This window comes from Lindgomyces ingoldianus (genome assembly GCF_010093535.1).
Source record: "Lindgomyces ingoldianus strain ATCC 200398 unplaced genomic scaffold BDR25scaffold_5, whole genome shotgun sequence".
Taxonomy (NCBI): Eukaryota; Fungi; Ascomycota; class Dothideomycetes; order Pleosporales; family Lindgomycetaceae; genus Lindgomyces; species Lindgomyces ingoldianus.
Window position 1 is genome coordinate 1,757,093 of NW_022985166.1, and position 13,386 is coordinate 1,770,478.

Genomic DNA, 13,386 nt, shown 5'->3' on the forward strand with positions numbered 1-13,386 from the left:
ATTGAACCTTTCGCTAACGTGACCTAGAGTGTGCTAACATCTTCTTCCATATAAGCACCCTCAACACTAAGCAAAACGCAATGCAAAACTGTCCATATATTGTTTTGTCCACGACCTGTGTAGCTTGCACCTCTAATCCTGGAGACACACATACAGCGTAAAAGTGCCTAGAAGCTGACGGGATACGGAAAGACGTACGCGATGGTCGGCCCAGATCTCATCCGCAATCGTGGAACGGAACAGGAGAGTAGTTCAGGACATAGCCTTGCATCTTAGGGCGTTCCTTCTGATTCTAGCAAGAGGTGTAACATATTGACTCTGTCCTGGTCATCTTACGTGTTCTGTGATAACACACTGCACAACCAACCTTGGAATGCACTTCATTGAGTAGGATCAAACATGAATCAGTTAAGCATAGAATACCTGGCTATTTGCTCAGGTTTTAGACACTTGATTTCGAGGATACTTTGTGCAGGCATAGCATACCAGAAAATGTCCGAGTCTGACTCATGAGGCGAGAATTAATTCCCCTCCACCTTGAAGATGACTACCCTTCTATCAGTTGCAGGTGGAGGGTAATGCGGTAGGAGTTAGAGAAAGGAAGCAGTAAATACTACGGCCGACTCGAATTTATTTGTGGCAGCTCATAGTCGGTGAGCTAGCTCCTTTTAATCATCTTTTAACACTCGATCTCATCCTGTTCCTCCCCATCAGAACTTCCGTCTTTCAACATGTAGTGCTTTTGAATAGCTAGACTACACTCTTGCTCAGATGCTCCAGCGAAGTCCCCACTTCGTTTGGTTGCCTATCACCCTGAAAGTAGGTGAAAGTGTCACTATTGTCCAAAACAAACCCTCCCATCGGATCAATGTTTCGCCATGACACCGTTTGACCTACGCCTTCTGGCCCCTCTCTTTCACCCACTACAACTTCCTTCGACCATCTCGTCCTACCTACCTTCCTACCTTACACCTTTCTTACGACCGGGCATGTTACCCTTGTAACCCTATCGTAGTCTCATTACAATACTCCCATCGCCATGGCCGCTTCGGCCCGCGGTTCCTTTCTCACGTCGCTATACCACCATGTTGTTCTGCCCCGACAGACCCCTGGGAAAGAGGACGGCGACCTTCACAAAATCGAAGCGGCGCTCCTCGATCGCCTGCTTGATGCTGTGAAAGTGCTTGCTCCCATCGTACTTCCCTCTCATTTTCAAGCCGTGGATGCCGTTCGACTGGCTCTCACCACCTGCAAAATGCTCAACATAGATGGCAAAGTCGACAAGACCCTGCTCCTGAAGGAGTTTGGGAGTCTTGGCAAGACAAACGCTCTTATCCTCTATGTGACTGAACAGAACGCGGCTCTTCTCATTTACCGACAGGAGCGTGGATCCAGTGACAATGACGCCGTTGTGTTCGAGGCCTTCGAAACTGCCGCACCTGCTTCGAATATTTTAGCTTCTAAGGGCGCATTGCAATGGGATTTCCCAGGCCAAGCCGTTTCCATTCCATACCAAGACTTCTGCAACCCAGCTTTCCAGGACAGTCTGTCTGCGTTTATTGAACAGGCCAGTATCGAGTCGGTCAAGCAATTCTCTGCTATCACGCACAAAGCCCAGGCCCCTCTTCCTGAGATTCGCGATGCTGCCAACCCTGATCTCGTTAGTGGCCTGTTGATGACGATTCTAGAGGCAAATGGTACGGCGTCCTTTCCTCCAACTCTGCGGAAACGGGTTCGGGATACGATTTGCTGGGATAAAGCACACAAACCATGGCGGAGATCACCTTTTTATCTAACACTTCGCGTCGCTATCCAACGGCATTTGTCTAAGATGCTAGGAGACTATGCCGGCCGGATGTATTATAAGGTTCTGATGTGTATCTTCATGTCGCGATTCTTGGATTCTGCCTTGGCCTACATGGCACCTGAAGCGAGCCATACCTTGATCCAGAAACTCTGTGTCCGGCTCGCAAAGCTTGAAGTCCACCGAAAGAACACGGTTGGCCCGGCTAGGGATGCTTATGATTGGATCTTGCAACACATTCGAGAGAACTTGGAGAAATCGCTGATATCGGCCAAGAACTATCTTGAGGCGCAGTGGGAGACATTTAAGAGGAGGACCCAGCGAATCATCCATCCTCTACCCCAATATGCAAATCCTGCCTCTCAAACGTTGAAATTACCTCTGAGCGGCCAGTTCCTTGATGACATACTGTGGAAGAGGCTAGCTAGTATTCCAAGTCACGGTGGGGCACCGTACGAACTTGTCAAGAGGTACGAATCCTCCGTCGCCACTAAAAAGCCTTTTACAGTTATTGCTCGTCGCTATCTTGAGCTATCCGAATTCGAAGAGAAAACCATGAGTTCTGTGGATATTTACGCCAGCTCTACATCAGACTGCGAGGCTCGCTGCATCGACCTAGCGGAAACCATCGAAGCCTACTTGATTGAGGTTGGCGATTCCTTCGACGAATTCCCAGAACTAAAGAGCAAGACCCTCTTGAACATTATGGAATTATGGGTTGTAATGGATCAAAACGCTCTTGGGTGCTATGAACTCTTAAGTCTCTACCACCCGGGTTTCGACGCCGCGATCCTGAACGACCTCCACCTCTTGTCACTTGACGACATGAAACGTGTACAGAGTGTTCAGAGTTACCTTTTAAGGCGCACGCGGGCTTGGAATGGCACTGGTTCCAAGACCATTTTCGATGATCCTGCAGAGGACTCGTTCGCGGCCCGCTTCTACGAGAATTCTTCCCATCTCAGGAAACTCCGTCGCACAATTGAAGATCGGGCCGAGCGTGACCGCACAGAGAAAGAGGCAGAATGGGAGGAAATGAGTCGCCATCACGAATCCTTGATGAAGCAGATTGCAGAAGCCTCCTGTGTCTATACTACCTACACAGCATTTGACGGTGAGGTTATCCGTGAGCACAAGAAGGGTTGTTACAAGCATCGATTGAAATGGGAGGCGAAACAGGTCAAAATCAAGATTTTTGAACATCCTCTACCAATGTATGAGCCAGCGGCGAAGGCTGCACTCTTCGAGCTAGCTATCCCAGGAGCATTTGCGGCGTACCGAGATGCAACTTGGCTGGTTCTTTCTACCCTGGCCTATCCTAAAGTGGATCCAGTCGACAACGTGCCCCTTCTTCGAAACTATTCTGAGCTTGCGCGCTATGCAAATCGACGCGGCCCACATGTTTCTCTGGGGTCTTCAGCCAAGTCTCACTTAGACTGCCATTACGCAGTATCATCCTTTCCGGTTTCGTTGCGGGCGATCTGTCGTCCTTGTGGCCTGAAACTGAACTATTATGACAGCCGCAGCGGCACATGGACGTCTCGAGAAGGTGCGCCTTCGTTCTCGTTCTACTTCCCTCTCAAAATCCCGCCCAATTCACCTTATCGTTCTCTTCAGCTATCGCACCTGCACCATACATGGCCTTCCTCCAACGAGATCTTGGCTAGTCAGACACAGTGCCCAGGAGATCTCAATGTGCACGAATTTATGGCTTGGCAAGGCTTGTTGGCAAACACTCATTTGCGATGGCTATCTCTGCTGCGTGAGCTGGGCTCGACCAATTTGAACTTCTCAACAGAGTCCACATGGGGTATTGTATCACGATTAATACTCCATGCCGGCCCAGCGTCTACCAATAACCCCTTCAGAGACGTTCACGCGGCCCTCAATGACGAATCTTTTTGCTGCAAACTCCTCGAACAGATTAGTCAACGCCTCGAAGCGATACGTCGCAATTATAGGGAACCAATTCAGATGGATACGCTCATTTCAATGCTCCTCAAGATTAGTTTCTTTACTTCGGCGACACCGATACGGAGTGAGGCAGTCAGACTACTCCACTCCATTCGCAGCATAACCTCTGGTTGGTGTGCCGACATTCTTGCATTAGCCAACGAAACTTCAACAGAGACGTCAAATTTCGGAATTTGGGCGTCCGTTCTGTGCAAACGCACTTTCCAGCTATACCCACAACTCGAGCCCCAGTTGGATCATGAAGCGTTGCAACACTTAATTGAGGCATCAATCTCTCTGCAGGACAATCTCATCGGATCTTTCGACGAATTTCCTTTTTCTTTGCGAAGTGCAATCATAAACGACTTGGTTTTCACTTTCGGTATTCGTTCTCGCCTCCGTGATGCTATATTATCCAATCCTAAGGCGATGGTTGATGTGCTATCCAAGAAATGGCCTGTTCCAGAGGGCTGCAACAGTCATTCAGTCAATCTGGAACCTAATGCGGGTTCATGGTGGATTCGGTTGAGCTTTACGTCAACCGATGAAGAGACTAGCCATAATGTTCACTACGACTTCGTCTACGGGCGTCTTTTGATCAATGGGAAGCAGTTGGGAGTTCTCCCTTCTGAATATCGCCAGACGCCAACGATACAGAACTTGTTTGGAACGCAAATCCTTCGAGTGCGCCCGTCTTCTATGCCAGGGATGTCTCTTATGATTGACCGTTGCATGCCAAATGGGTGTTGGGTTCACCTTGGTTTCCGCAATGGACAGCACTTAATCTTAAGGGCAGAACATAACGGATCGGTGCTTGAATACATTCCTCGGGATATATTTAGAAATCCTGCCCAGTTCGACTTGCCTGCATCGCTCGTTTTGAACTGTCATCATTGGCTCAACCTCCAAACTGGAGTTTTGGAGATTCGGCAAGAACACTTGTGGAAGTCAAAAATTGGGAATTGGCTCATCCATGTCCCAACTCGCCGTGCCACGAGGAGGGCATCAAAACTTATAGATCCCAACAGTGACCTTGCAAAATTAGTCATGCAAAACTTTCACTTGTTCGAGCATCCTCACCACGTCACCATATATCAACCAGGAAAGGGATCCTTGGCGGTCGAATTGAAGCGCCTTGAATTAACCTTTCGTGTTAATACCAAGGGGCTGCTGCAGTGTCGTCAACTCGGTGCTGAGATTGTGGAATCCAGGCGCCAGGACCCTGGAACATGGTATGGACTGCAGAGCAAGTTAGTTATTCAATCCGTCAAGAACTGGCGTCAACGAAGCATCCTTGTTCCTATGGGGCCGTTTAATGTCCAACGCCATAAACAGCACGTCTTGATTGAGATTCAGAACCAAGGCAACTACTTGATGTTTGGGATCAATGAAGTGCTGGGGCGAGTGGAGTGCCCAGCGGAGCCGCGATTACTTTACACAAAGGCGTTGTGGCATGCCTATACATCCCACTTTCTTCCAGATCCGCTCACTGAACGAATAGGAGTTGACGAAGCTCTCTATTGCCTCCAGACGGGCTCATATCAGCCTTGGAGTCCCCTCGATGCCAAGAACCTTGAAATCTTGCGACATATTGCAGAACTCTCTCCAGGTCGCGGATACTATCCTAGCAACCTCAAATATATGGAGGCGGTTTCCTGGAATCCAGAGCTGACCACCACAATTCAAGATGATAGATATCGGCTTCTTACGGAGAAAATATGCGAGAGATCTTCGAATCTGGCACTCTTTTCAGACGGATATGATCAAAGCACTCATAAATTTCCATCTGGGAATGAGCATCTGGAATGCCGAGCTATAGCGAGGATATATGGCCAACCGCCTGGGGAAGATGTTCTTTATCATCCCAGGGATGGCCGCTTTCAAACCGATTGTCGGCTGAATGTTGCCGTTGTAACGAACCTACTGCTCAGGCCTCCTTCTATTCTCTCGAATACAAAAGATCTGAGTTCGCTGCTAGAAGAGTTCCCTGTCATTGGGGGATTCGTTCGACCGTTTGACAAAGTACAGATCTCGGACCTCCTGTCCGTCAACTTTGGAGTAGACTGGGGCGCCCTAGTTCGCACCATTCTGAATTCAAGCGGCCAGGACAAATATCGACTAATTTTCTTGCTAGCACCAATGGCATTCTCCTCTCGGGCTAGAATGGATCTAATCCGGGTGATAGTTGCCTACATACTCCTTCCAGGTCTCAGTTCACTCCACCCCCCAACTTGTCCTTCCTATATTCGATATAATGGCACGGAAGTACCAACAGTCGAATATCTTGCGGATTTGATGAAGGAGGCGAAATTACCGTACATCGCAGGCGAGCAGACAAGTGGCGCGCGGCCAGGTCAACTTGCTCTGAAGAGGATTGAGTATGATAAAGAAGCACAGCGAAGCTGTACTGCTCTCGCACGATTTATTCGATCCCAATGGCCCAGTGAGAAACTTCAGCTGAAGATACCTTCGGCGTACAACGTCAGCAATGCGCACTTAGACGTCGATGAGGCTCTTGAGCGAGTCCAACCAGAATGGTTACGTCTCACGCAAAATTTTGAGCTTGCAAAATACCTAGAACAAGTGCAGCTTGTTCTAGATAAAAATAGTGGCCCTATGTTAGACAGTACAGATACTGCTAGTTTCGTGGCTGTTGAACCTTCTACCCCCCCTCGCCTTTATGTAAAGTCAATGATGGGAAGAGAGGTTCCTAGTTTGCCAGAACTGTTAAGTAAAGGAACCGATTTCTCACTCGCTTGGGTATCCAAAAAATCCGCCGTTTGCGACAGTGCTACCGGCTCGAGCCGTCCGCTGGGGAAATTCGTAGGAAGCACCACACCAGCGGCTTTCCCGTCGCCGCGAATTCAAGAGCTCGAAAGTATCGTGGCGAGCCTAGGTAAATCAACTTCTATGGTACAGAGGCAGTATGGGCGAGAACTAGAACAAAGTATCAGCGCTCTACGTTGCCAAGAATCTAGACCGCAAACCTCATGCGAGTCATTCAATCCAACGGGATTCTTCAACCAGATTAATGAAGCGAAAATCAAGGCGCGTAAGGTGCTCGAGCATATTCGGACAGCGCTGCAGCAGGATGATCCACGAGCCAAATGGATGAGATATGGTGGGCTTTGGCCGAGCATTACTTTTGTTACTCTACTCTCTGAGCTGCGGTCCACATCGGAAATAGCGTTCGGGAAGGGAATGAAGGAAATCCTCGTCAATATGGGTTTAGCGATTACATCATATCAGCGCCTATTGAGGATCGAGGATGCGTATCGTAAGCGAAGGGAACAGCAACTACTTGACGAGAGAATTAATACTGGCCATCAGAACTGGTCGCCATTGGAGTACGTTGACTGGCTACTTTTGGAAGTGGAAGGGAACATCTTGATTCGACCAGAACAAGTTGAGGTGGCATTGGCTACAATATCACCAAAATCTGGAGAAAATTCTGTCCTGCAGCTGCTAATGGGTAGAGGGAAAACATCTTGCATTCTGCGTACGCTTTCACGCTCTAATTCTAGACATGTTGAGATGCTAATTAAGTACAGCAATGGTGGCGTCTATTCTTGCAGATAGGAAACGATTGCTACGAATAGTTGTGCCCAGACCCCTTCTCCTACAATCCGCCCAGATCATGCAATCTAAATTAGGAGGTCTCGTAAATCGTCAGGTCATTCACATTCCATTCTCTCGAAGAACCCCAACCAAAACCGGGCACATTCGAGCATTTAGTCAGCTACATGTACAGATCCAACATGGTAGCGGAATCATCTTAGCACTCCCGGAATGCCTCCTCTCATTCAAACTGAGTGGATTGCAACGATTAGTAGATGGCGAGACTAGAGAGGCAATGCTGATGATAAAAACCCAAGAATGGCTGGACAAGCACTCCAGAGATGTTTTAGATGAGTGTGACGTGTCGCTCGCGATTCGGACACAGCTTATCTATCCCTCTGGATCGCAGATGACATTCGATGGACATCCTTTTAGGTGGCAAGCGGTCCAGGCCGTCCTTCGCCTTATTTGGTCCTATCTCCCAGATCTAGTCCATAGATTCCCTCGGAGTATTGAGGTCGTTCAGCGAACCCAGGGCAGTTACCCACTCATTTACTTTCTCCGCAAAGACGTTGAAAACTACCTTGTGGCCGAGATGGTTGATGCTATTTGTAGAGGGCAAACCACGATCATGCCTTGCACGGAATACTCGGCGGGTGCAAAGGCGGACATAAAAGAATTTATTTCATCCGCTAAAGTCAATACTGATTTAGTGAGGCGGGTTAATGAGGTCTTCAAAGACAACCTGAATTTGATGAAGGTCATGTTCCTCCTCCGTGGGCTCTTTGTTCATCGAATCCTGCTCTCGGCATTGAAGAAACGATGGAGTATTCAATTTGGTCTTCACCCGTCGCGAGATCCGATCGCGGTCCCATATCACGCGAAGGGTGTGCCATCACCCTCGGCTGAATGGGGTCACCCGGATGTCGCTATCATCCTAACTTGTCTCTCATTCTACTATCAAGGCCTCAATGTCAATCAGTTCAAGCAAGCCCTAGAGCAACTCCTGAAGTCTGACGAGCCAAGTATTGAATACGAAAAATGGGCTACTAAGGCACTACCTGAAGGCATGCGTGACTGCAACGCTATAAATGTGGATGACAGCTCTCAATTACGGGGCCTTCACCAACATGTCCGCTTTAACGTATACCTCCTCGAGTTCTACCTGAATCATTTTGTTTTCCCAAGACATGCAACGCAATTTAAGGTAAGTTTTCTACAATAACCCCTCTTGTGTCTCGTTCTCAAGCGCTGACCGATAGTAGAGCAAACTGCAAGCTTCAGGTTGGGACCTAGTTCTCTTCAACCCGAGCACGAAGTCAGCCTGCCAGACAACTGGGTTCTCCGGAACGAACGACGCCCGACATCAACTGCCCATGACGATCAAGCAGAACGATCTTCCGAAGCTCTTACATACAAATGCCGAAGTTCTATCGTACCTGCTTGAAGCTCGGAACCGACACTATGTCCTTGCTGTCGACGCGAACAATGCACGACTGGGCGAGAATGCGTTGCTAGAGAAATTCCTGAATCCTTTCGGCAAGAGGTACCAAATCAGTCTAGTTTACCGGGAGGATAGAATTAGGATCTTGATCGACGCCGGAGCGCAGATCCTTGAACATGACAACCGTGGCCTGGCAGCAGCATGGCTCAAGATTGATCATGAAGCGGCAGCGGCAGTGTATTTTGAGTCTGATCATCGGCCTTGGGTTTTGTATCGGAAAGGAATGCAGGTGCCATTGGTCGCATCTCCATTCGCAGAGACCCTTGAGAACTGTCTTGTCTATCTAGATGAGAGCCACTGCAGGGGAACTGATCTCAAGCTTCCTCCAAATGCAAGGGCAGCGTTAACCCTGGGACCGCATCTAACGAAGGACGCTTTGGCTCAAGCTGCCATGCGGTTACGCCTACTTGGGAAAACACAGTCTGTGACATTCTTCTCACCGCCAGAAGTGCACCAGAGTATTCTAGATCTCCGGAATAAACGCGACGATCAAATTATTGATTCATCAGACGTCATTTACTGGTTGCTAGAGCAAACCTGCAACGGAATAGAGCAACTGGAACCCCTGTACTTCAACCAAGGAGCTAGCTACCTTCAACGCGTCAATTCTAAGCTCTGTAATCCAGACTATCTTCAGAACGCGTCTCAGCGGAAGGAGTATCTATCAGTCATACAGTCGAAAGAGTTGCAAACGCTGAAGGAGCTCTATGAACCTAAACACCCCAAACGCGGAGCGGAGTGCAAACCTTCAAGCTTTCCACAAGCTCTCCGCGGATATGCTGAGGAGCTTCATACTCGTCGCAAAAACTTCCAAGACCGCGGCATCGCCGTCCACAGTTCTGCGTTGGAGGAAGTAGAGCAAGAGCGCGAGGTAGAGTTCGAGGTCGAGAGTGTGCGTGAAATTCAGGTTCCAGTGCACTTCACAGCGCTGAAATTCCCGAAGCTTCACCAAGATATCGAGGATTTTGCGATCACGGGAAGGATGCTTGCTAGCAGTGAAGCCTTCAAGCCAGCCTTTTTTGCTCTACAACAAACCGCACTAGGCAAGAAGCAGGGTTCCAACATCACCGCTACTTCAATGGTTTCTGGACTTTTTGTTTCAACACAATTCTGCCGCACAGTCAAAGTCCCGGAGCCGAACGACAACTTCCTTCGCCCGTGCCAGTGGATTCTTTGGAGTCATTCAGCTGAAGTGGCTTTAATAGTCAGCCCGGAGGAAGCTAACCTCCTGATCCCCATTCTTCGCGGGAGCTCCAAGATTCTTCCTGCTAGAGCCCATTTGATTATCTACGCAGCCCCGGTTACGCGTCGTATGCTGCACTTCAACAATCTTGACTACCATGCGACGCCTCCATTGCCACCAAACTTCAAGATCCCAGTCTGGGTCAAGATTCAGTTGGGCATCTTCTCTGGACGTCTCTACTTCGAGTGGAACGAGTATCATGAGATGCTCGCATACCTTGGTATTAACAGTGGCCCTGTTTCAGGCGAAAATATACAGACTGCCAGACAAGGAGTGTTTACAGAGAAACCCCTCACGTTCCTTCAGGAGTGGCTTGCTGTCAGGCGTAAAGGGCAGGATTTCGAGCACACACCCATGGGCTTCGTCACTACGGGAAAGCCGCTGTCTCGGGATCATCCTTTCTTCATGTCTCCATCAATCAATCGTGAAATGGACCTTAACGAGCCTGCCAGGCCACACCACAAGGTTACCGATCTTGAGGACGACTCAGACAGAGAGTCAGAGGCCGAGGTAGATGAAGAAGGTCACGGGTATGATGAATTTTATGATGCAGAAGAGCTACAACAGCACGAAGAGGGAGGTGCAGACTGGCATCAGGAAGGCTTTGACGAAAATGACAACATTTTCTTCGATGGTGCGAATTCGGCTCTGTTGAGTTAGGTGTGGTGATGTGCGATAGATGTGGGGCGATGTGTAAGGGATTAGGTAGCGGTGTAGTTAGTAGTTTCATACAGGGAATGGGATTTTCTTCCTGTACACAGGGCTATGCTAAAATGTAGAAAATGTGATATAGGTGAAGATGTTTGCTGAGTAGCAAGATAACGTTGCTCTTTGCGAGGAGCTGTTAGTAGTGATGGTGCTATGGTGGAGACTCACTTGGAATTCGTATATGGTGGAGTGGAAGAGACCAGTGTTTAGCTTGCCAGATATGCCCTTCCTTGGACCAGAATCAACGTCCAGTGTCAGCAAGCATGCAAATTGCTGGCTTCTAGGCTCCCTTGTCAAGCACCTGAGCACAGTTGCTCTAAATCAAAGGAAGATTGGCAGTTTTATACCGGCATGGACGAGGCGGCGCTAATTGGAAGTTTGGAAGGAGCGTAGGGTCGGGGAGGAGGTGCAAGTCGTGTCGCTGGAGATATCTGAGACTTAAGTAATTTGCCCTAGAGAGAGGCGTGGATTTATCGGGTTTCGATCACTACAAATAATAATGCCGAACTTCGTTCCCTCAACCAGCATGCCGACAGCTAGTTTAGAAACTACTTGCGACATTCATGGCTTAAGTTTTTCTTTATTGTAAGCAAGCCCTGTAATGTCTTAGGCTGTAGGCTAGGCTGTTAACAAAATAAGAGTGACATCGTCATGCAGCAAATCAGTGTTCATATTTTACGTATCTTCGACTATTGACGCTATTATCACTGCAGTAGCTGTGATCTGGGTCGTACTTCTTACAATCGCTGCCGTTGTTGCGTTTCATCCGGAATATGGCAAAGGAGAGAGTGTAAGATTAGGTTTCATTAAGCTCTTCACCATCTTAGTGGCTACCGTGCTTGCGCTGGCAAGGGCAAAGAAGTATGAAGTGTTTATTGGAGCGATCGGGTAAGAACATATATATGCTCGAGATTTAAAAATTTGGTAACTGAAGAAGGTACATATGTAGCAGAACTGGTGGTTTCATTTCGGGACAAAGCGGAAAGACATGCAATGGCAACTGACGCACAAATAACGCCTTCTCTAAAGATGCACCGAAATCGATGAGTCCCGGCAATCTTCCTTTTGTCACATACTTCGGTATCATCTCCGTAACTTGATCCCTAGTTTTGCTATGCTTCCAGCCCTTCCTAACCTATGTCCGTATTCTGGTCTGATGCACGTCCGGTGTTCCCTTCATTCAACCTTTCCAGCTTCCTCTTCGCCTCCTCCCAATTCGAATTTATCATATTTGATATTCAGATCTAAACGATCGGACGCCAAGCATATAATTGCATTCGAAACCAGATTCAGGAGAGTTCGTACTAGAACATATTTCAGTATCATCGAGGGAGAAGGGAGTTTGCACAACTCCTCTGCCATGTAGTCGAATTCAAAATCTGCGAGCTCTTCGTCAAGAAAGAGCCCTGAGGGAGTGAATATAGTTTCCACCATAGGTGTGGAGGTGGTGATGGCGCGGGAGCTTGGAGTAGGTTCTCGAGAAGAGATATTTGTGTAAGATGTGAGGAGTAACGAATATGAACATCATTTTATATCAAGGTCTATCGATAGAGATGATACTGAAGTTCATTGAGACAATCACTCCATGGTTGAGAGTGGGATCTTTGAACCACCGCAGCTCTTCACATCACTTCACTTGTCCACTCCACTCTAAACCTCATTCTATATCGACACGAACACGAACAGAACCATTCTCTAACACCAAACCACCAAAACACCCCTTTTCCACCCCTACACACCGGCTAACCTCCTCACGTGCAGCAAACAAAACTAACCGGCTTAGCAAGCCCAGTATAATTTGGCAACGTATCGCAGCATGTCGAACAAGCGCTCAAAGGCACCGTGTACCCTTTCGTAGCATCTTTGCACTGCCATAACTGGCAACCCGTCGTAGTGTTGGTGAAAGCTACATCGCCTGGCCAGCAACAACTTCCGACGCCTTCGACGTAGGGAGGTAGACAACCGGGTGCTGGACCAGGGTCTTGCGGAGTTGGAGTGGCGATTGCTGAGGTTGCGAAGGAGAGGAGAGTAAGTGCGAGGAGGTGGCTGATCGCCATTGTGAACGGAATAAGTTGTTTTTCGTGGACGGTGGAGCGAAATGGGCGGTTACAGTGGATGTTAAAATATTTCCCAACGTGGAGGACATGACTATAGGTAGCGCAATCAAACCAGGCTTATATACGCCGATGCAATTATCCGCCAAGCAAAGACATGTCCGAATTTCCGTTCCGCGTTCCCCGACCTCTGCGCGGACATCATTCGACCTTACAGGCCTACTTCGTTTATCTCAAGTCCTCAAGGAAGATATGAGGTTCGTGCGTCCCGCAGTTACGAAATCTGAAAAGGGCAATTTGGAGAAATGAACGATTGCAATTGGTGAATAGTGGGTTCGAAGGATGTTGGACTAAGATTTGCATGAGGGGTTAAAATACGAACCATATTGCAGGTTGTTCAGACCTCTGTTTGTTACCGATACTTGTTTCAATGAATCCTGGGATGGTCCTTGCATGGTGGCGGTGCGAACTTAAATCCTGCATTCTCGACTAAATATTTCTTTCACGTGAGAATCAGGGCACGGAGTCCGATCGGCTTAGTCCTTAATTCATTCTTGAAGCT

General features: G+C 48.3%; 2 protein-coding genes across 2 annotated transcripts; one reads left to right on the top strand and one right to left on the bottom strand.

Moving 5' to 3' along the window:
* Positions 1 to 1,039: 1,039 nt before the first annotated feature.
* On the top strand, positions 1,040 to 10,816 carry BDR25DRAFT_382589 (uncharacterized protein; the record flags this gene model as incomplete). Its single annotated transcript, XM_033697784.1, has 3 exons — positions 1,040 to 7,256; positions 7,309 to 8,522; positions 8,581 to 10,816. The coding sequence occupies 3 exons, from the start codon at positions 1,040 to 1,042 to the stop codon at positions 10,720 to 10,722; spliced, it is 9,573 nt and encodes a 3,190-aa protein (XP_033552394.1). The 3' UTR covers positions 10,723 to 10,816.
* Positions 10,817 to 12,384: 1,568 nt separating this feature from the next.
* BDR25DRAFT_301179 (uncharacterized protein) lies at positions 12,385 to 12,900 on the bottom strand. Its single transcript, XM_033689522.1, has one exon. The coding sequence runs from the start codon at positions 12,825 to 12,827 to the stop codon at positions 12,522 to 12,524; it is 306 nt and encodes a 101-aa protein (XP_033552395.1). The 5' UTR covers positions 12,828 to 12,900; the 3' UTR covers positions 12,385 to 12,521.
* Positions 12,901 to 13,386: the final 486 nt, after the last annotated feature.